Source organism: Zea mays, chromosome 10 (genome assembly GCF_902167145.1).
Source record: "Zea mays cultivar B73 chromosome 10, Zm-B73-REFERENCE-NAM-5.0, whole genome shotgun sequence".
Taxonomy (NCBI): Eukaryota; Viridiplantae; Streptophyta; class Magnoliopsida; order Poales; family Poaceae; genus Zea; species Zea mays.
This window is the reverse complement of record NC_050105.1, coordinates 129,736,586-129,759,831: the sequence shown is the minus strand read 5'-3', so window position 1 is coordinate 129,759,831 and position 23,246 is coordinate 129,736,586. Positions and strand designations below refer to the sequence as shown.

The window sequence follows — 23,246 nt, the reverse complement described above, 5'->3', positions numbered from 1 at the left end:
CCTACAAAGGCAAATAGAGGGTTCGCCACAAAAGCCAAAGCTACTTAGGCCCCGTTTAGTTAGATTGATTAATCTTTATTTCATAGTTTTTAGTCTCGTTTAGTCTTTATTTTGACAAATAAAAAGACTAAAGTAGAGATTAATTTGCTTTAGTCTCTAGTCTCCCACATGGGTGCTAAAAATGACTAAATAACAATATTTACTCTAATTGATCTTGTCTAGAAAACTGGTGTCATACAAAGAAAATAAGAAAAGGGATATTTTGATCTTTATTTGCTACACTTAATATATTTAGAATCTGTTTAGTCAGTACAACTAAATAAAGTAGAGACTAAAATTTAGTCTGAAATCAAATGGGACCTTAATCATTTTCTCCTAGCGCGCTCTCTCTCTCGTGGGCCTCACAAGTCACAACACGCCTTTGAGCCTTTCGTTACCTCCTAGTCCCTAGATCGAACAGCAGCCACAACACGAGCTCAGACGCCAATCCCTCCCGCTCCTCTTCCTTCCCTCCCAGCCACAGATCACAGGCCCGGAGACCAATCCAAAGAGTCGCTAGCGCGTACATGAGCGTCCAAACCTTAACGTACTACACGCCAACCAAACGCCACCCGATAATAAAAACAGAGCGCCACACGAGCGGGCGCAACGATGCTTCAGGTTCGCGCGTCCTCGGCCTTCCTCCCCTCCACCTCCTCCCCCTCCCCGCCATCCTCGTCGCAGGCACCGGCGCCAGCGCCGTTCCGGCTCTCGGGGAAGAGCCAGCGGCGCGGCGGGCTGATCGCGGTGCCGCAGGCGAGCCGCGTGGCTAGGCGGTCCGTGATGGCAGCGGCGGGGGCAGCCGCAGCCGCCCCGGCGGCGGCCAAGCTCGAGGACGCCGACGCGCTCATCGACTCTGTGGAGACCTTCATCTTCGACTGCGACGGTCAGACACCCCGCCGCCTTCGGCTTCTTAGGTAGTGGACGCGTGAATGGGTCTGCTGGCTGCCTTAAACTCGCGCGTCCGCGTGTCGTGTGCCGCGCAGGTGTGATCTGGAAGGGCGACAAGCTGATCGACGGCGTGCCGGAGACTCTCGACCTGCTCCGATCAAAGGTCCGTGTCCGTCCCAAAACCACAACGCTTTCCTCGATCCCCTCTCGTTCCCACTGAAGCTGCAGTGCTGCTGGCTGGTACGCCGGCCGTTTCAGGGCAAGCGGCTGGTGTTCGTGACCAACAACTCCACCAAGTCGAGGAAGCAGTACGGCAGGAAGTTCGAGACGCTGGGGCTGAGCGTCGACGAGGTTGGCCGGGTTCTTAATCGGCACTCCTCGTCATGAACCCGCTTCTGTTCGTCGGTTTCCTCTGCTGCTGCTGCTGCCTGCTGCTGCTAACCGATGAGACCGGCCGCGGGTCGCTGCTTGCTTGTGCGCAGGAAGAGATCTTCGCTTCGTCTTTCGCAGCCGCCGCGTACCTGCAGTCCATCGATTTCCCCAAGGACAAGAAGGTACCTCTCGCCATTCGAAGTAACGTGCGAAACATGCGCGAAGTTTAACGTCCAGAATATAGGTGTATGTCATCGGAGAGGAAGGGATTCTGAAGGAGCTAGAGTTGGCTGGATTTCAGTACCTCGGTGGGCCCGTAAGTAACAATGCCACTGAAATTTCACACCCCATGGATATCAGTCAGCATTTGCTAATTTTGACCGTGCGAAGTCTCTGAAGTACGGACTCACGCAGCTCAGATTTCATCGTCGTGCTGCAGACAGACGGAGACAAGAAGATAGAGCTCAAGCCTGGTCTCTACATGGAGCACGACGAAGATGTACGTATGATCCTTCTCCACGTTCTGGGGGTGGGTGTGGCATGCTGTTAGAAGTAGACCAACCAAATGGCACGCTTTTGGAGGGTTTGTTTTACAGGTGGGAGCGGTCGTGGTGGGATTTGATCGCTACTTCAACTACTACAAAGTTCAGTAAGTCTTCAGAGCTTCGCATTGCTGAAGCCTACATGTTCATACTTCATACATACAGAATCACACCAATATCGTTCCACAAGGCCTGTAAACTTGCCGCCGATGCGTTTTTTTTAGGTACGGGACACTGTGCATCCGTGAGAACCCAGGGTGCCTTTTCATCGCAACAAACAGGGACGCCGTCACCCATCTTACTGACGCCCAAGAATGGGCAGGTGGCGGAGCAATGGTCGGTGCACTTCTCGGTTCGACTAAGCAAGAACCGCTCGTGGTCGGGAAGCCATCCACCTTCATGATGGACTACCTGGCAAAGAAGTAAAGAGGCTCGAACAATTCTAAAGATGTCCCGTGTTTGAGATTTTCGTCGAAGGATGTGTGAATGTTTTAAGTGTAATAATAAACCATACAGCCCACGGCAAGTTTTCCAGATTCTTACATTTCTTCATGACAGGTTCGGAATCACAACATCCCAGATATGCATGGTGGGGGACCGATTGGATACCGATATCCTGTTTGGTCAGAATGGAGGCTGCAAGACTCTCCTCGTCCTCTCAGGTTTTCATTAGTTCCTCAGTTCTAACTCTGATTTCTGATTGATACAAGGCACTGCTGATTTAACATCAGCATAAGTATTGAGCTTGGCTGTCTCTTGCAGGCGTGACTTCCCTGCAGACGCTTCAGAGCCCCGACAACTCGATCCAGCCAGATTTCTACACGAATCAGATTTCAGATTTTCTCACCCTCAAAGCAGCAACTGTCTGAAGAGCCCGCGTTCCATTTGCACAGCATGTCAGCATCGGCCTTTTTTTAACGAATAAGGAAATACAAAGGACGGATTTGTTTTTTTTCACTCTTGTGTAATCATGGGATATCTTTATGTGCAACATCAGCCATGCAAATATCATAAGGATGCCAAGAATTAATCTAAATTCTCTAGTCAACCTTTTTTTTTACTTCAGACAAAATGCATATATATGTCCATTGTTAACGTACCAGCATCAAGTTACCAAAATGGTGATAAAGCACAAAGTAGGCAGTTGCAAACATGACCTAAAAAAGAATACTGAAAATGTAATTGCGTTGCTTATATGAAATAAAAGATATTATGACGAGGAACAGTGGCCAGTGGGGGTACTTCTGTACATTGCATCCGATTGCACCTGAGCACCTCGAATTTGCCATAGGTCATTGAAACCTTATTGGATTATGTCTATGCCAATAAGTTAACAGAACATTATATCTTGTATGTATGTACAGAAAGTTAATAAAAACACACTTATCTCGCTCAGGGGGTCCCTAGTTTCAAGCTAGCCACGCTAACAAGCATAATCACATAATTTCACTATCGCGGCAAACAAGGAAAGTGCACTTTACAGTTACGATAATTCTAGTCTTGCCCCCAAATCGCAAGACAAAAATCCATACAGCTCCAGTTGTGAAGTGCTGGCCCTTTATTTTGCTGATTTCTTCAAGCTGCTCATTAATGCTCGCAAAGCTTCTTTCACGTTTTGGCCCTTCGTTTGTCTGACCTCCTGGGATGTCAGACGTAAGCTCTCGAGGCCGCGGCCCAGAGAAGCAATCATGGGAACAGAAGGTGCTGCCTCGGCTGCGCACTCGATCCCATCTCCATGCATCACAAGGCCAGCACATGCAGCCATGCTGCAGCCAAATGTTGCCCAAGGAAATATTCTGAAAGGCTGCCTGTGCCTCTTCTGCATTATTTCGTAGAATGAAGTCCGCATAACCAATAAGCTTGTTCTCTCGGCCGATGATATTACGGTATGCGTGACCGCTCGAATCTTCTCTGCTGAAGCCGTGAACTGCAAAGCAGAAGCCTTCGAGCCAGCGGTAACAACCCCGTGAGGGAGTATCTTGCTTAATACAATAGCAGCATGTCTTTGGAGCTGCATTAATCCATACTTCAGAACCGCTGGACTTTTGTAAGGGGCCATCTTAAGGAAGGCAGAAGCCTGAAGAGATTTCGATAATGATGAAAAGCCCAGGAGTGCTGTCCCTCCTGCACCAACAGCAACCACAGGTTTCTCAGATATCCAACTTTTTTTGTCAGTGTCGTCTGCTGAAGGTACCTCAATTTTATCATCATTTTCAGCACCATAGTGATTGAAGCATCTGCTAGCTAATTGAGTGATTTCTGAAGGAACAGGGGTGTTCCAATGTCTCCTTATTCCAGCTAAGCAGCTCGCGTCAACTATAGCCACCACAGAACCAAACTCTCTTAGTTGACTCCTGAGAGCTTGCACAAGAAGAATGTGGCACTTCTCATCAGATTGGAGTTTTGAAAAATCCAGATCATTTGAGCCATGTTTATCTCCGGTATCAATTTGGGACCTGGCTGCACTGTTTAAGCCCATCCTGAGGGCTTCTATTGCAATTCTAAATACATACACATCAGACAACATATCACTGCTGATTGGCTCCCCCTTGTGAACTTGTGTAAGCAACTTCTGAGCAGAAACCATAGCCCTACCAATCGATGGAATATCAGCAAATATATGATAAAGATCAGCAAGTAAAGGGTAGACAGACTGAGCAAATGGTGGAGCTTCATATCTGTCAATCAACTTGCATTCAGATGGCCTGCACTCAGTGGCAGCATTGGAGGGGGCTGCTTGGGACATCAAGAAATTAAGAGTTGGTGCCAGTGACTTCAAGAGTTGTCCTCCATTATCATCCATAAGGCATATACTCCTACCATGGGAGCTCACAATTGAAGTGGCGCTCCTGGGGGTCAAGCAGTTAGCCTGCAATTGCAAACCTGAGGCATCATCCATGGTGATGTGAGCTAGCGAGCAGCTAGCCTGTAATGACTGAGCTGAGTTATCGTCTGCAGTACTATTCTGGCTGGCCGATCCACCGCCGCCACAATTCCTCTCATAGGGAGACTCAAGCAATAGAAAACACGACCCCGTCTCCTCGGCGGCTCTCTTGGCAGCGAGCAGATGGCCATAGAAACCGACCCCGAAAATCTCCTGCAGGACCTGGCACGCGGCAGCCTTCACGTACTGGTCCCTGCTCCTCTTCTCGGTGACGCACCGCTTGATCACCTGAAACGGCGACGCCGGTACCGGCACGCCCCCGCCTCCATTGCCTGCCAGGCAATCCTCTTCGATCCGGACGTCTTCGAGGGCCGGACGCGCGACCTGGGTGACCACGGCCCTCGGTCGCACCTCCCTGATCAGGCGCTCGGCGTCCGAGGCGGACTGCTCCGACAGATTCTGCGCGGCGAGGATGTAGATCACGCCAGCGCCGTCCCGGTGCCGGTCGTGCGGCGACCCGCCGGGCTCCCGGAGCGCGAGCACGAACTGCTTCGTCTCCTCCGGCACAGAGAGCGACCCGACCAGCCGCGCTGACGCGCGTAGGTCGTCCTCCTCCCTCAGGAGGGCAGAGAACGGCCACAGGGCCTGCAGGTACGAGAGCAGCGCCGACGCCATGGACGGCGCCGCAGCATCGGCGGTGGCGAAGGCGCGCGATCAGGCGGCGAGGAGGGTCGATTGACTTGCCCCCGCCTTCGCCTTTTCCTCCCCTTCCGCTGGACCTAGATGGACGAGGAGAGGGTAATGCGCCTGCACGGCGGCTGATTCTTCTCGGACCGCCGCCGCCGCCGCGGTCGTCGGCTGCAGGGGAGGCGAGAAGAACGGGAATTTCGGTGCCGTGCGGATGGGCGGCGTGACCTAGGATTGGGTTGCTTTGCTTTTCACGCTCCACAGCGTTTTGTTAGAGCAACTCCAATAGTTATGTAAATTTTAGCTCTCTAAATCACAGATTTAAGAAGTTGCTAAATAACTTTTAGAGTAAAAAAATGTGAGTTCTCCAATAGTTCTCTAAATATAGGTTGTAATTTTGTTTTGTATTTATCCACATAAAAAATAAGTCACAAAAACTATATAATGCAGTCAACATTTTTGTTTAGGGAGTTGTTAAATGGTTGCCAAATGTAGAGAGAAAATGAGGTTAGATGACAAGTTGTTAAATTTAGAAAGTTCATTTAGAGAACTGTTGGAGAATAATTTTCATGTTAATTACCTAAATTATTGATTTAGAAAGTCTTTTAGAGAACTACTGGAGTTGCTCTTAGGATATAGGAGGAGTTGCTGCTGCTCTTGGTCTTCCAGTCCAGTCTAGACTCCAGACTCCGCGGTTGCGTGCCGCGCGATAGGTCTCGTTTGGGCGATTGGGGCCGAACCGCGAAGCCTACCGGCCCATGTCAATATGGCCCACCACGCAAGGCCTAGCCAATTGGCAAACAAGTGTTTCTGCTTAATTTTTCGATTTACCTACCGTGCCAACCGTGGTCTCCGATGCCGATGCTTCCCCACAGGCCACAGCCACAGGCGATGCACAACCACCTCATCCATTTGGTAATCAAGTAGGCGATGGCACTACATGTTATTCATGTTTGCAAATTGCAACTTCGTTCAGTGTTCACCGTGATATTTCCTGCTTTCGTGACGCTTCGTCTACTTTGAAACCCTAATTTAATTTCTTAGAGCAACCTCGTCGGATCTGTTTTCCCCGTTTTTTTTTCTTAAAAGTTAATATAAAGAATTAAAATAACTTAAATTCAGAAATTCCATCTTTTTTTGTGGGACTAGTGATGCAACGTCAAGTAGTTACTCCATTCTAATTTATTTGTACGCCAGGTAATCCATACCCAAAATACGTAGATGTGCAAACGACGGGATATTTGGTATGGTTCAACATAGAGCCGGCCAAAGCACGGTCACGGCTCGCCGGCACCGAGCTAGGCACCAGCGTAGAGATGGCAATGGGTAAAAACCCGCTGGGTATTACTTGCCCAAACCCATACCCGCGAAGAAAAAATACGCCCGCCAAAAAACCCATACCCATGACGGGTATAAAATTTTGCCCAAACCCATACCCAGGCGGGTTTCGGGTACCCAACGGGTTTCCCATACCCACTAACATCAACATAAAAAATAATTCATCATGTAAATGACAATCAATACATTAATAAGCTAGCATAAAAGGAACAAGTGATAACTAATTTTAGCCTAAAATTTGTTACATGAAGTTTATTTCAATTAGAACATATTCAATTAATAATATTATGAGACATATTTATAAGAAATGTTGATTTTAAGGCGGGTTTTAAAAACCCACGGGTTTGCGGGTATGAGTAGTGGAAGAACAAACCCATGCCCACGTACCCATTGGGTTTCCATTTGAACCCATTAACAAACCCATGGGTAGAGAAATTGACCCAAACCCATATCCTAATAGAGCAAAAACCCACCGGGTTTCGGGTAGCGGGTACCCATTGCCATCTCTACACCAGCGCACCACACGCCGGCTCCCCTATTGAACAGCAAAACCGAGCATTAAAAAAACAAAAGCTTAAAAGTTTGGGCTGCTAAAGCCCATTGCGAGAGATCGCGATCACAAAGTGTCCATTCTCGTTTCGGTCGCAAACGGGTAAAGACCCACGGACAGGACAAGTTTGCAAAACCCCCCTCTTTGTGCTGTTTCTTCTCGCCGCCGCCGCCGCCGTCGTTGCCGCTAGCCGGCGTAGCTGATAGGAAACCTGACCACCTGAGCCTTCTGTAGACCAGCCTCAGCGCAACTCCCAACCACTTCTCTTATGGCGCTCCTCCTTCGCCGAGGCGTGGCCCTCGCCGCCCGCTCCTTCCGCGCCGCGGCCGCCTCCTCCGCTTCCACCACTGTGCACCGCCTCCCAGCCGGGGCGTCCCTTGCGGGCGCCGGGGAATTGGCTCCGGCGCAGCTCTTCTTCTTCGAGAACCGAAGAGGCTTCGCGAAGGGGAAGAAATCGAGTAAGTTGCGCGCCCGCATCCGCACCTCAGTGGAGTTAGATAATGTGGAATGGCACCCGGACCTCCTCGGAGAGTTGTGTGTTACTAGTACTCATTAGGTCATGGTTATGGAAGCATTGCCTTTGATGGACCAATCGCTTTTTATGTGTTTGTGCTTGTGTAGAGGATGATCGAGGTGACACTGTTCAAGCTGTTCCTGACATTGGGCCAACTGTCAAATCAGCTGCCACCGCACAAATGGACGCTGCAGTGATCGCACTGTCACGAGAGCTGAGCAAACTACGGACTGGAAGAGCTACACCTGGTAGCCTATATTGCTGCCTTTGCTATAATTTTCTTATTTTCCTTTTGTTGATCAGTGCAGTTTCTCCGGCTAATGATAAAAATTCATTTTTTTTCTGTAGGCATGCTTGACCATATCATGGTGGAGAATGCAGATGTTAAAGTTGCATTGAATCGCATTGCCGTTGTTTCTGTCCTGGACGCACATACCCTATCAGTGATGCCTTATGATCCTACTGTAAGAAGCATATCTTTCCTTAAATTCTACTAGCTGAAGCCGGTAGATTACATTGTCAAGTAGACACAGTTTTTGTATCAATAATTTGTTCCCCGGAGGATCAAGTCAAATTTCCTGAAAATCTGATACATGATACACAGAAGATATGTTTGGTGTTGTTTTCATCACAAGTTTCTGTTATAGGCCTAAACGCCAAATGCCATGTTAATGTGTTTGTTACCTGTTGCCTTGGACTAAAATAGCGTAACAATTTGAATTGTACTTGGGCTTCTGCTTTTAGCGTCCCTTCGACTCATTTTTAAGTTGTTGCTCTACAGTCCATGAAGTCGATCGAGCATGCTATTATCTCATCACCATTGGGCATTAATCCAACACCTGATGGGAATAGGATTATTGCAGCTATCCCTCCGTAAGTGTTTCCTTTGTTGTTGTTTGTTATTGTTTATCTGGTATTTCAATAGCTGGTATGTATGTATTGTTATGGTTTACCTTTAGCAGTGGTATCTACTTTCTAGACAATAATTTTTCAGGAACTAGCTTGCAAGGGCGAAATGATTTTTTTTACTTAACGACTTTTATAATATTATTACTGGTTCAAAGAGTTAATTGCATGGTGTACAAACTTGAGCTTCATTCCATTTAATATTTATGGAGAGTTGGAATAACTTAGTTTACATAACTCTGTAACTACACTCTTAAATTTGCTTCCTTCTGCTAATTTTGTTTTATTATGCATGCTAGGTTGACAAAGGAGAACATACAGGTAAAATTTGCTGAATTAACGCTAATTTATTGTATGGAAACAACTAACGTATTTTTTGGTGCCTGAGTATAGGCACTGTGCAAGGTTGTTACTAAATCAGCGGAGGATTTTAAACAAAGTATTAGAAGAGCACGCCAAAAGGTAACACAGGTCACTCCTTTTCTTCAGTTAATTAATTTATTCTGGTGATGGCAGTAGCTATGTGGACAATCATATGCATCATTCTTCAGTTTAAGTTGATTCAAGTTTTAAACTAAACATTAGTTTGACACTTGGAATTTAGGAGAAATATATGCCTATTTTTCTAGAATTTATTATGCATTGGGGGCAGGGTACACTTGCAGCAAGTTTAACAAGTTATTCTGTCGTCATTTAGTGATATTATGAGTAAGAAAACTAATTTGTGGTTGAGCTCATTCGATCTTCCATTTCATTATCAGAAATGAATAATAATAGATTGGTCTATCTTTAGTGATGAGCCTTTCTATTGTGGGTAATGTTCACTGGTGTGCTTAAGTATTTTTGCCATCTCACTCGGCCTAGTATCTGGCTCTCAAAGCTAAATTTATTATGTTCAAAACCTTCCACTAAACTAAAGCTGGTTGGAGCCTAGGACTTCTGAGTACTACTGGATTTTAGTTCCCATCAACTCCAATGCTCTATGCTGTTATTAGCATTATGTAGCATAACAAACTTCACCATGTTTGTCCAGGCACTTGATACAATAAAGAAGTCTGCATCTAGTATGCCCAAGGATGACGTAAAGAGGATTGAGAAGGAGGTGAATATATTAAACAGTGCTAAAATGAGTATGTTGTATGCCAATGAATATTTAATCTGTTAAGTTTCCGCCAGATTGAAGAATTGACCAAAAAGTTCATAAAGTCGTCAGATGATATGTGCAAGGCTAAGGAGAAGGAAATCAGCGGAAACTGAAGTCATCTGTGGCGATGAAGTTATGTTTTATTCACATTAGTTGTGTTTTGTTTACATTCCAACAAAGTTGAGCAGCTGAGTGGATGATATAAATTTCTCAAATGTTATTGTCCTATTCTAAGTAATACTGATAGCACTTGAGAAAAGTGAGATGACCAGGACAGGTTAGCTGGTGCTGTTGTAATTTCCAGCCGCGCCGTATTTGATTAAAACTTGCAACACGACGAAACAAACTTCAGTTTGCTATATGTGGTTGGTAGTTGTCTAGTTGATACTAATTATTCTCAGCTACTACTTAAACATAAGTTGATTCTTATTTCCTGTTTCTAGAAACTAAGTATATAAGGGGATGTTTAAATACAATAGAGCTAATAGTTAGCTGTTAAATGTAGCTAAATACATCCAAACAATTTAGCTAATAGTTCAGCTATTAGTTACTTTTAGTAAATTAGCTAGCTAATTTTAGTAGCATTTTTTTATAAGTTTTGACACGATGCTATTTCCCCTTTAAAATTTTAAGTTGTTCTTAATTTTCAAATACATACCATTTAGGGGTGTTTAAACACACTAGAGTTAATAATTAGTTGACTAAAAATTACTAGTGAAATTAGCTAGTTAACTATTAGCTAGACTGTTTGGATGTCTTTAGCTAAATTTATCAGCTAACTATTAGCTCTAGACATTCAAAGTTCAAACACCCCCTAAATTATCAAACACATGGAATAAAAGGGATTAAAAGCAAGGTTTTAGTATCTTTTAATCTATGTGTTTGACAATTTAGATACTAAAAAGATAAAAAAAAGGATGGACTGAAAACTAGTCCCGGAAACCAAGGCCCTAATGCTTTATACACGGTAGAAAAGTAGAGATAGAGAAATGACGTAGTTTCACAAAGGAGTTTGATAATTCATATAGAATCTCACTACAAGCCGGGTAGCTAAAGCAACTTCACATCAACTCTAAAAGACTAGTCAAATGGCTTTTTAAGCCAAATTTTGGTTATTCATCATCAAAATAACTCTTCAACTAACTAGTCATTTAACTCGCCAAGCTATCCGACTTTCTAAATTGGCTAGCTACTCTGATTGGTCAAACTAGATAAGTGGTCTGTTGAAGTGAGATGCTCCATATAAAATACAATCTTTATGGAAAAGTAAATAGAATGTCAAAAGTGAAGAGTCCCTTGTGCTTAGATGGTGTTTGAATGTATTAGAGCTAATAGTTAGTTGGCTAAAAAATTGCTAGTGAAATTAGCTAGCTAATAAATATCTAACAACTATTAATTAATTTGGTAAAAATAGTTAAACTATTAGATAGAATGTCTGAATGTCTTTAGGCAATTTTAGCAGCTAACTTGCATTCAAACAAGACCTTAATTTTTTTTAAGTTTGCGTCCTGAATCAAGCGTCCTCTTATCACGTGCACAATCCCGCTCCTGTGTATAAATGCACAAACCAAACATTGGCCATTGGTCTGTTGTCCAATGGACGATACACAAATTGCAAAATAACCCTCCCGTACTCCCACGGTTCCTCCAACCACTGTACTGAAAACCTCCTCTCCACCCTTTCTTCCCCAAACAGAAGCAAACTACAACCTATATGTTGCCTCTAGTTGAGGCCTGAATATAAACTTCTTTGACCAAGATAACATGTGGGTAAGACAGTAGTTAAGAAAGTAAATTCTAAATATAATTAAGTTAGGTCATATTTGGAAGCAACCTAGTTTTAAAAAATCCAGTTTATATCTCTAGTTTCTATAAACTGGTTTACGAATAAAAATGGTTTATGGTTTTTGGAAACCAACTCATTTTTTATAGACTAGTTTTAGCTAAGCGAGGCTAGCTTCTTGGTTTTTAAAAAACTGGAAATCTAATTTCTATAAACTGTAATATAAACTGGTATGTTGGAAACTACCCTAATTTTCATAAACTTCACAAACTAGTTTCTAAAAAACTAGGTGCTTCCAAACAAGTTCTAAGTATGAGATCAAGGGAGCAATACAGTTAAATTGCAACTATACTCACAAATATAGCTGCACTCATTTGCATTCGCTAGTAGCGCTTGATAACTTTAAAAAAAAACTCGAACGTAGTCAATTTGCAACAAATGTTAGAACTTACCACTGTTTTGCAATATGTTGCAGTAAAACGTGCATAAACAAAGAGTTTCAAGGTGAGATGTATGATTTTTTCTTAAAAAAAGAGGCTCTACTAGCTCAAATCCTAATTCACAAAGGGGAATGCTTGAAACAACTATATTCATTAAAAAAAGCAGTTAAAAAGTAAAAACCAAACAAGAAGCAAAAACGAGATATATATGTTGTGCAGTTAATATTACAGCGTAATAAGTTTTCAAATGCCAAATCAAAATGTCTGTATAGCTATTGTACTTTTCATTCATAATAGGTCCATCTTTAATACGGTTCACAGTTCATACTATCAGCACGAACCAAAGCTTTCATCCAACAGACAGGTTTCGCGGTAAACAAACTTTTTCAATCTCGAGTCTTGACATTCACCATCTACGTACAGGATACAACTACAGGTTTTTGGATCAAGAAAAGGACTAGCAGATGAAGCAACTGATATCAAACACAATCGCAAGAAATTATCAAACAATGCTGCGAACATATACTAATTAAGAACCATTTTCACATTGAGGCACAAAGCAATTGAAAGAGCAATGAACCAAGGATCTTTTTGCTTCAGTCAGAACACTCTAACTGATCCAAGGACTAACAAACCATCGTTTCTTGGCATCAAGAAATTCAGTTCGTCGCAGCTGAACACGAATCTGAACAAAAGAGCATGAACGCAGCTAAGCTCGATAGTTTCCAAGAAAGCGAATGGCAGAAACAATGAAAAAATGTTTCAATAACTAATCTAGACTATCAGGCGACACGCACCAGCATACTACCCTTGATCAGTTCCAAAAATGCAGTGACAGAAACGTCGAAAGAATCCTTCAACTTCAAGAACAAGAACTGATCCAGTTCCAAAGGACGCGTCAACTCCGTCCCATCCAAGCTCGATCACGGCTGTCTACTACGATGTAGACTCCTGCAATAGTGTTTCGTCGAACCAGTGCGTCGGAAGCAGCACCTCCTCCTCCGAGTCCGCCTGCAGTAGTGTTTCGTCGAACCAGTGCGACGGAAACATCAACTCCTCCTCCGGCATCCGTGACGATGGCGGTAGCCGCGAATGCCACTTGACCTTGGACAGTAAGAACGAGAACGGAGACGCGGCGAGGGCGAAGCCCCAGATGATGACGACGACATTGACAAAAACGACGCCGCACGCGGCCAGGACCAGGATGATGACGACAAGGAAGGCGGTGATGCTGAAGTAGACGGCCATCGGTCCTTCGCTCCGGTCCCCGACTCTTTATTGCTTCTTGTGTTGTCTTCTCTCGATCGCTCTCTCTTGATCTTGCTTTTTCGCTCGCTCTCCCACGCGCTCTTGGATTGTGTTGTTCTAGTTTGGAAGGCTGGCCAAATTAGGGTGGCGGATATTTGTAGCGAGGATGTTGAACTGCTGATAAGTCGATTGGCTTGATCAGTTCTTTACAAGGTGGGACCCACGGCTCGATTCCCAAAGGCGACGGTTCAAAATTGAAGGACTAGTTTGGCAGTCAGATTTTCGGAGGGGAACCCGGCCTTTTCCGGGGGAGCGAAGTCCGCGTGGAAATAGCGCCCAGGGAAAATTTCTGGCCTATTTGGAAGCCAATCTGCCGGGCCAGTTCTCCCTCGACCCGATCAAAATACCCGGGGCAGCTTTCCACCAGCAGCGAGGCCGGACAGCTTTCCCCGCATACGAGGGGGAGGCGGCGCGAGCGACGCTGGCGCGGTGACGCGAGTCGGACTTCCTCTGCTGCCTCCGTCCACTCTGTCGCCGTCCACAACGCCGCCGCAGTCATCCCCAGTCCTCCCTCCCTCGACACGGTCTCGACTGCTCCCTCCTCCACAGACGACGTGGTCTAGGGTTTGTGCTCTCATCTGCGTTCTCCCTGCATTCTTCCTCTACTCACACATGCTCTGTCATCTCCTCTGCTCTCTTTCAAGTTCCGCTCGGTAACAGCAGTGAGGTATTATAATCAGCCTCCTCCAAGATCTGCCTCCTCCAATCCAGGGATATTAACTATGCTTCTTCCCTCTACTAGCGTCACATGCCAAGATTATTATAAATTCCTGCTACGATCCAGCAATTTTTAATAGCAGTGTTGTGGCCGAGTTAATACATACAATCCACGGTAAAATTAATCTAGAGATATTTTGTAATAAAAAGTCACATGCCAAGATCAATAGGTTTAGTACTAGCAGTGAGGCGGCACAAATAAGTTAGATCGGTTATTTCTTGTTTTCCTCCTTAACTATGCTTTATTCTTGTACGTATGCAATCTGAATTTATTTTGTTGATTCTTTATGCTTTGCTGTGAAAGCTGAAATGGGCGCAGATAATTATATGGTTTGATACTCTGAATTTGATTGTGTGTGAGCCAAGACACGGGATAGATAGGATATACATTTTCCACATGTTCTATATGGATTATAATCTGGCCAGCTTTATTTTTCTCCCTTGTATTTTTTCCTAGGAGACGACCGCGTAATCCTTTCATCTGTACCCATTGTGTGATCGAATGATCCCAGATTTAAATGGTCTTCATGTACCTTCCGGTCGTATATATATATGTGTGTTTCTGGTCTTCATTGGAATAGCGTGGTAAATTAAGTTTGTAGTGGCTAATAGAACCACCAGTAAAAAACAACTTTTACAGGCAGCTCATGTTTACCTCAGTTTCTTTACCTATTTTTTATCTAAGAGATAAGAGATGATCATAGTTTCTCAGTTCTGTGCGCTTGTAATTTCATTATTAAGTGTGGTTCATAATGACGTATCCGGAGCTAATAGATTAACTGAACTGAACTGATTTCCTGTTATGTGACACTCCAATGCAGTTTAACTGAACTGAATTGCTTTTCTGGTATTTTCTAAGTTCCTTTCATGTTATGTGACAGGTTGTTGGTCCAGGATAACTGAATTATCATCCTTGAATAGATAAGCTACCTAAGGTAACCAAGTGTTCCTTCACTCTTGAATTTAATTGATTATTTCTCATGTTCTTTGACTGCAAACCAGTGGGAAAGTGTCCTAGGCAAGTTGGATAGAATTGATGGGTTTACAGATGAGGATAGATCATATGCAATGGAGGTCTTTGAATCTGCGATAAACCGAGAGGTGTTTATAAAGTCAAAAAACCACAATGCTAGATTACTTTGGTTGAAGAGGAAAATTAGGTAAGTTCTAATTCTTAGTTTGTATGCAATTGAAGGTTGTTTATATGATTATTGCTGATTATTTTTCTCCACAGTGCTTGTAGAGCGCTCACTACTATCATGTGATGTGAGGTGAATGTGGCGATGAAGAGATAGGCTTACAGGTATTTTTCTTAACAACTGTTTTTAACAACTGCTAGTAGCTGCTGATGGTAACTGCTAGCTGATGATGACAAGGATCAAACATTTGGAAAGTATCCATGAACTAAAATGCTACCCAAACTTAAAACTGTTTCATATATCTGGCATTGCCACTTGTCAGTAAATTATTCAGTTTTTTTGTTAAATACAGTAAGGTTTAACATTACTAGTAAGGATACAATATTTCTGTTTCAGCTTTTATTAGTGGAACTAGAATAAAAGGAGGAGCCTTTGCTATTTTTCTGATTTTAGTGCATTAACACAAGTTTTTTTATATAGAATTTATTCAGTGAATTTATTTAGTGGAAGCAACACATATGGTATTCTAGTTTTTTCAGTGGAAGCAACAAATATGTTTTGGTTTTAGTGGAAGCAACACATATGTTCTGGTTTTAGAGAATTTATTTAGTGGAACTAGAATAAATTGATTTATTTCAGCTACTAACTCCTACTGCTATATATTGTTTAACCACACTGCTATGCTATGTTACTAGCATTGAACTATATAATTGTGTAACCATACAAACTAAAATGTGTATCAATTGGTGTTACTTGCAGTGTGTTAAGTGGAAGCAACACATGAAGCGGACATGGAGAAGGAAGCTGGCATAAAACTAAAATGCATTAAGTTGACATGTGGCGTGCATGTTTTAAATGTCTTATTCTACTGCCAAACTTTCTAATACTCTATTTTTATATTATATTGTCTATCTGTACGTGTGGATGGAGATAATGATATTATGTGATGTGATGATGGATGGATTAGCTTCGTTGAATACTACATGATATTATGTGATGGTGATATTAAGCGGACATTGCAGTGTTGATATATGCTTCATATTTTTGGATTTTTAGTGATGTTTTATTGTTTATGAGTTTTCTAAATATTCCTTTTTTGTTTGATTTTTTCTGAATTTTTGATGTATTTTTGCTCAAGAGGGGTATTTAGCCCCTTACTTTCCAAATAACGCCAGGAAAGTACACCGGAGAGGGGAGATTCTCTCCGGGAAATAAGGTGTCATCTAAAATCCCCTCCTAGGTTGGTTTCCAAGGGAATTTTTTCTCTTCGCTGCCAAACTAGTCCGAAACTGGAAGAGCAGGGAGGGCGAGGGGGATGAAAATGGAAAGGGCAAGGATGGTTGGAGACTCCCATGTTTTGTTTGTGAAATGAAATCCTATAGATAGTTCGATGTTTCAGACAGTACCAGTGGCTGTTAGAATTATAGACATTTTCCGTATCATTTTAGTTCCATAAATTAATATTATGATGATGACATATAAAAGATAATTAATCATGACATTAAATATATCCATAACAATATGGATCATGAGAACATAAATCATATGAATTATATAAAACATATAAATACGATAAATATGTAAACTGACTGAACAATTGAAAATAAACACATAGAAACATAAACAACATGACTGTAAAATTAAAACAGACATATATATATCATATTATAATAAGACAGAACAGATAAGATAAAATCATTCCTACATATGAAACATCATAGATGAATATATGAAACATATATAATCTCCAGAACACAAAACAGTAAGTAAATAAACTGATCATACCCTCTCATGCGCTCTGATGATCCAGATCCTTGGCCAGCTTCTTTTGTCATGTTGGAGATGTTTTGGGCAGTCGCGTAGACGCTCCCCAAAAACCTAATTGCCGATCCCCGTGCAAGGTCTCGAACGGCACCGGCTTCGGAGGCACCTGCCCTCTCGCTTCTCTGTGCGCGCAGAGTCACGAGATGGAAATACCCTCACTCGGCGGCTGGACTGTGATTCTGAAAGTGTTTTCTCGCGTGTACCGAGTGACAGGGGTGCTCCTCTATTTAACCTCTCGCAGAGGGAAGCTGAAAGAGAAAGGTCTCACCGAGTCACGCCAAGAGTTGGTTAGCTCTCGCCGAGTCATGCCATGAGTCGGCTAGCTCTCGCCGAGTCACGCCATGAGTCGGTCAGCTGAAGGAGAAGGGTCACTCGGCTGACGAAGAGACAGGCAACTGAAAGGTTAACGCGGTTAGTGAGTGCTAAAAATTAACACAACCACACCACGCCCGCTCGCCTGCCTCGCCTCGCCTCGCCACGCCACGCCCCGCCCGGCCCGGCCGGCGGCGGCGGCGGCGAGCGCGCGTGTGGCACGTCCTTGTCCATTTCTTGACTTCTCAAGTTAGGTAGAATAAATCCCACCATATAAGTCAAGCCAAAAGACCCCTTGAAAGGGAATTAGGCTTACACCTAGTTCCTAAATAATTTTGGTGGTTGAATTGCCCAACACAAATAAATTGGACTAACTAGTTTGCTCTAGTGTACAAGTTATACAGGTGCCAAAGGTTCACACTTAGCCAATAAAAAGACCTAGTATTGGGTTCAACAAAAGAGCAAAGGGGCAACCGGAGGCACCTCTGGTCTGGCGCACCGGACTGTCCGGTGTGCCACCGGACATGTCCGGTGCACCAGAGGGCTTCAGCGCAAACTCGTCGCCTTCGGGAAATTCCAGAGGCAACTCCGCTATAATTCACCGGACTGTCCGATGTACACCGGACATGTCCGGTGCTCCAAGGAAGAGCGGCCCCAGGAACTCGCCAGCCTTGGGAATTCACTTCGGCTGCTCCGCTATAATTCACCGGACTGTCCGGTGTACACCGGACTGTCCAGTGTAACAGCGGGGCAACGGCTACTTCTGGCGCCAACGGCTACCTGCGGCGCATTAAATGCGCGCCAGCGCGCGCAGAGGTCAGGCACGCCCATACTGGCGCACCAGACACTCTACAGTACTTGTCTGGTGCGCCACCGGACATCCAGGCGGGCCCAGAAGTCAGAGCTCCAACGGTCGGAACCCAACGGCTTTGGTGACGTGGCTGGCGCACCGGACTGTCCGGTGTGCACCGGACTGTCCGGTGCACCATACGACAGCCGGCCTGCACCAAACGGCTAGTTTGGTGGTTGGGGCTATAAATACCCCAACCACCCCACATTCAAGTCATCCAAGTTTTCGACTTCCCAACCACTTATAAGAGCTAGGCATTCAATTCTAGACACACCAAAGAGATCAAATCCTCTCCAATTCCACACAAGGCTTTAGTGATTAGCGAGAGAGATTTGCCGTGTTCTTTTGAGCTCTTGCGCTTGGATTGCTTCTTTTCTTTCTCACTTGTTCTTGTGATCAAAACTCCATTGTAATCAAGGCAAGAGGCACCAATTGTGTGGTGGCCCTTGCGGGGAAGTTTTGTTCCCGGCTTTGATTTGAGAAGAGAAGCTCACTCGGTCGGAAGGACCGTTTGAGAGAGGGAAAGGGTTGTAAGAGACCCGGTCTTTGTGACCACCTCAACGGGGAGTAGGTTTGCAAGAACCGAACCTCGGTAAAACAAATCCTTGTGTCACACCCCTTATTTGCTTGAGATTTGTTTTGCACCCTCTCTCACGGACTCGTTATTATTTCTAACGCTAACCCGGCTTGTAGTTGTGTTTATATTTGTAAATTTCAGTTTCGCCCTATTCACCCCCCTCTAGGCGACTATCAATTGGTATCAGAGCCCGGTGCTTCATTAGAGCCTAACCGCTCGAAGTGATGTCGGGAGATCACGCCAAGAAGGAGATGGAGACCGGCGAAAAGCCCACTACAAGCCACGGGAGCACTTCATCGGAAGAGTCCCGCACCAAGAGGAAGGAGAAGAAGAAGGACTCCTCCAAAGGGAAGGAGAAGAAATCTTCTTCACACCACAAAGAGAAGAAGGAAAAATCCTCTTCCCACAAGCCGCATCGGAGTGGGGACAAGAAAAAGAGGATGAGGAAAGTGGTCTACTACGAGACCGATTCTTCATCGGCATCCACCTCCGGCTCCGACGCGGCGTCCGTCACTTCTAAGCGCCAAGAGCGCAAGAAGTATAGTAAGATTCCCCTACGCTACCCTCACATTTCTAAACATACACCTTTGCTTTCCGTCCCATCAGGCAAACCACCAACATTTGATGGTGAAGATTACGCTAGGTGGAGTGATTTAATGCGATTTCATCTAACCTCACTCCACAAAAGTATATGGGATGTTGTTGAGTTTGGTGCACAGGTACCATCCGTAGGGGATAAAGACTATGATGAGGATGAGGTGGCCCAAATCGAGCACTTCAACTCCCAAGCCACAACCATACTCCTTGCCTCTCTAAGTAGAGAGGAATATAACAAGGTGCAAGGGTTGAAGAGTGCGAAGGAGATTTGGGACTTACTCAAGACCGCGCACGAGGGTGATGAACTCACCAAGATCACCAAGAGGGAAACGATCGAGGGGGAGCTCGGTCGCTTCCGTCTTCGCCAAGAGGAGGAGCCACAAGACATGTACAACCGGCTCAAAACCTTGGTGAACCACGTGCGCAACCTCGGGAGCAAAAAGTGGGATGACCACGAGGTGGTTAAGGTTATTCTAAGATCTCTTATTTTCCTTAACCCTACTAAAGTTCAATTAATTCGTGGCAACCCAAGATATACACTAATGACCCCCGAGGAAGTTATCGGGAATTTTGTGAGCTTTGAGTGTATGATCAAGGGATCAAAGAAGATCAACGAGCTTGATGATCCCTCCACATCCGAAGCACAACCGGTGGCATTCAAGGCGACGGAGGAGAAGAAGGAGGAGTCTACACCAAGTAGACAACGAATCGATGCTTCAAAGCTCGACAATGAGGAGATGGCTTTAATCATCAAAAGCTTTCGCCAAATCCTCAAGCAACAGAAGGGGAAAGACTACAAATCCCGTTCCAAGAAGGTTTGCTACAAGTGTGGTAAGCCTGGTCACTTTATTGCTAAATGTCCATTATCAAGTGATAGTGACAGGGATAACGACAAAAAGGGCAAGAGGAGAGAAAAGAAGAGGTACCACAAGAAGAGGGGCGGTGATGCCCACGTGTGCCGCGAGTGGGACTCCGACGAGAGCTCCACCGACTCCTCCGACGACGAGGACGCTGCCAACATCGCCGTCACCAAGGGACTCCTCTTCCCCAACGTCGGCCACAAGTGCCTCATGGCAAAGGACGACAAAAGGAAGAAGGTTAAATCTAAATCCTCCACTAGATATGAGTCCTCTAGTGATGATAATGCTAGTGATGAGGAAGATAATTTGCGTACCCTTTTTGCCAACCTCAACATGGAACAAAAAGAAAAACTAAATGAGCTAATTAGTGCCATCCATGAGAAGGATGATCTCTTGGACTCCCAAGAGGACTTCCTAATCAAGGAAAATAAAAAACATGTTAAGGTTAAAAATGCTTATGCTCTAGAGGTAGAAAAATGTGAGAAATTAACTAGTGAGCTAAGCACATGCCATGACATTATTGCCAACCTTAGAAATGAAAATGCCAAATTAATTGCTAAGGTTGATTCTCATGTTTGTAATGTTTCAACTTCCAACCCTAGAGATGATAATGTTAATTTACTTGCTAGGATTGGTGAGTTAAATGTTTCCATTGCTAGCCTTAGGATTGAGAATGAAAAATTGCTTGCTAAGGCTAAAGATTTTGATGCTTGCAATGCTACTATTTCCGACCTTAGAACTGAGAATGATATTTTGCATGCTAAGGTTGTAGAATTAAAATCTTGCAAACTCCCTACATCTATTGTTGAGCATGTATCTATTTGTACTAGATGTAGAGATGTTGATATTAATGCTATTCATGATCACATGTCCTTAATTAAACAACAAAATGATCATATAGCAAAATTAGATGCTGAAATTGCCGAGCATAACTTAGAAAATGAAAAATTTAAATTTGCTAGAAGTATGCTCTATAATGGGAGACGCCCTGGCATCAAGGATGACATTGGCTTCCAAAGGGGAGACAATGTCAAACTTAGTGCCCCTCCTAAAAGATTATCTAATTTTGTTAAGGGCAAGGCTCCCATGCCTCAGGATAACGAGGGTTACATTTTGTACCCTGCCGGTTATCCCGAGAGCAAGATTAGGAGGATTCACTCTAGGAAGTCTCACTCTGGCCCTAACCATGCTTTTATGTATAAGGGTGAGACATCTAGTTCTAGGAAACCAACCCGTGCTAAGTTGCCTAAGAAGAAAACTCCTAATGCATCAAATGAACATAGCATTTCATTTAAAACCTTTGATGCACCTTATGTTTTGACTAACAAATCCGGCAAAGTAGTTGCCAAGTTTGTTGGGGGCAAACACAAGGGCTCCAAGACTTGTGTTTGGGTACCCAAAGTTCTTGTTTCTAATGCCAAAGGACCCAAAACCGTTTGGGTACCTAAAGTCAAGAACTAAACTTGTTTTGTAGGTTTATGCATCCGGAGGCTCAAGTTGGATCATCGATAGCGGATGCACAAACCACATGACAGGGGAGAAGAAAATGTTCTCCTCCTATGAGAAAAATCAAGATCCCCAACGAGCTATCACATTCGGGGATGGAAACCAAGGTTTGGTCAAAGGATTGGGTAAAATTGCTATATCTCCTGACCATTCTATTTCTAATGTTTTTCTCGTAGATTCATTAGATTACAATTTGCTTTCTGTATCTCAATTATGCAAAATGGGCTACAACTGTCTCTTTACTGATGTAGGTGTCACTGTCTTTAGAAGAAGTGATGATTCAATAGCATTTAAGGGTGTGTTAGAGGGTCAGCTATACTTAGTAGATTTTGATAGAGCTGAACTCGACACATGCTTAATTGCTAAGACTAACATGGGTTGGCTCTGGCACCGCCGACTAGTCCATGTTGGGATGAAGAATCTTCATAAGCTTCTAAAGGGAGAACACATTTTAGGATTAACCAATGTTCATTTTGAGAAAGACAGGGTTTGTAGCGCATGCCAGGCAGGAAAGCAAGTTGGAGCCCATCATCCACACAAGAACATCATGACGACCGACAGACCGCTTGAGCCACTCCACATGGATCTATTCGGCCCGATTGCTTACATAAGCATCGGCGGGAGTAAGTATTGTCTTGTAATAGTGGATGATTATTCTCGCTTCACTTGGGTATTCTTTTTGCAGGAAAAATCTCAAACCCAAGAGACCTTAAAGGGATTCTTGAGACGGGCTCAAAATGAGTTCGGCTTAAGGATCAAGAAAATAAGAAGCGACAACGGGACGGAGTTCAAGAACTCTCAAATTGAAGGCTTCCTTGAGGAGGAGGGCATCAAGCATGAGTTCTCTTCTCCCTACACGCCACAACAAAATGGTGTAGTGGAGAGGAAGAATCGAACTCTATTGGACATGGCAAGGACCATGCTTGATGAGTACAAGACTTCGGATCGGTTTTGGGCCGAGGCGGTCAACACCGCCTGCCACGCCATCAACCGGTTATATCTACACCGAATCCTCAAGAAGACATCGTATGAACTCCTAACTGGTAAAAAGCCCAATATTTCATATTTTAGAGTCTTTGGTAGCAAATGTTTTATTCTTGTTAAAAGAGGTAGAAAATCTAAATTTGCTCCTAAGACTGTAGAAGGCTTTTTACTAGGATATGATTCAAACACAAGGGCATATAGAGTCTTTAACAAGTCCACTGGACAAGTTGAAGTTTCTTGTGACGTTGTGTTTAATGAAACTAACGGCTCTCAAGTAGAGCAAGTTGATCTTGATGAGATAGGTAATGAAGAGGCTCCATGCATCGCGCTTAGGAACATGTCCATTGGGGATGTGTGTCCTAAGGAATCCGAAGAGCCTCCAAATGCACAAGATCAACCGTCCTCCTCCACGCAAGCATCTCCACCAACTCAAAATGAGGATGAAGCTCAAGTTGATGAAATAGAAGATCAAGCAAATGAGC

General features: G+C 44.1%; 4 protein-coding genes across 4 annotated transcripts; 2 read left to right on the top strand and 2 right to left on the bottom strand.

Moving 5' to 3' along the window:
• The first annotated feature begins 545 nt into the window (after positions 1-545).
• Positions 546-2,876, top strand: LOC100193796 (uncharacterized). The gene is made up of 10 exons (NM_001330768.1): positions 546-925; positions 1,026-1,093; positions 1,189-1,281; positions 1,413-1,484; positions 1,547-1,618; positions 1,742-1,801; positions 1,899-1,951; positions 2,069-2,266; positions 2,403-2,506; positions 2,607-2,876. The coding sequence occupies exons 1-10, from the start codon at positions 652-654 to the stop codon at positions 2,711-2,713; spliced, it is 1,101 nt and encodes a 366-aa protein (NP_001317697.1). The 5' UTR covers positions 546-651; the 3' UTR covers positions 2,714-2,876.
• Positions 2,877-3,176: 300 nt separating this feature from the next.
• Positions 3,177-5,664, bottom strand: LOC100274892 (uncharacterized). Its single transcript, NM_001149150.1, has one exon. It carries the CDS (start codon positions 5,401-5,403, stop codon positions 3,403-3,405), a length of 2,001 nt encoding a protein of 666 aa, NP_001142622.1. The 5' UTR covers positions 5,404-5,664; the 3' UTR covers positions 3,177-3,402.
• A 1,695-nt stretch (positions 5,665-7,359) lies between these two features.
• On the top strand, positions 7,360-10,226 carry LOC100282734 (uncharacterized). Its single transcript, NM_001155640.2, has 8 exons — positions 7,360-7,761; positions 7,925-8,065; positions 8,166-8,281; positions 8,599-8,690; positions 9,023-9,044; positions 9,117-9,185; positions 9,757-9,825; positions 9,900-10,226. Exons 1-8 carry the CDS (start codon positions 7,572-7,574, stop codon positions 9,978-9,980), a joined length of 780 nt encoding a protein of 259 aa, NP_001149112.1. The 5' UTR covers positions 7,360-7,571; the 3' UTR covers positions 9,981-10,226.
• A 2,553-nt stretch (positions 10,227-12,779) lies between these two features.
• Positions 12,780-13,491, bottom strand: LOC100277333 (uncharacterized). Its single transcript, NM_001150928.2, has one exon. It carries the CDS (start codon positions 13,336-13,338, stop codon positions 13,027-13,029), a length of 312 nt encoding a protein of 103 aa, NP_001144400.1. The 5' UTR covers positions 13,339-13,491; the 3' UTR covers positions 12,780-13,026.
• Between the last annotated feature and the right edge of the window lie 9,755 nt (positions 13,492-23,246).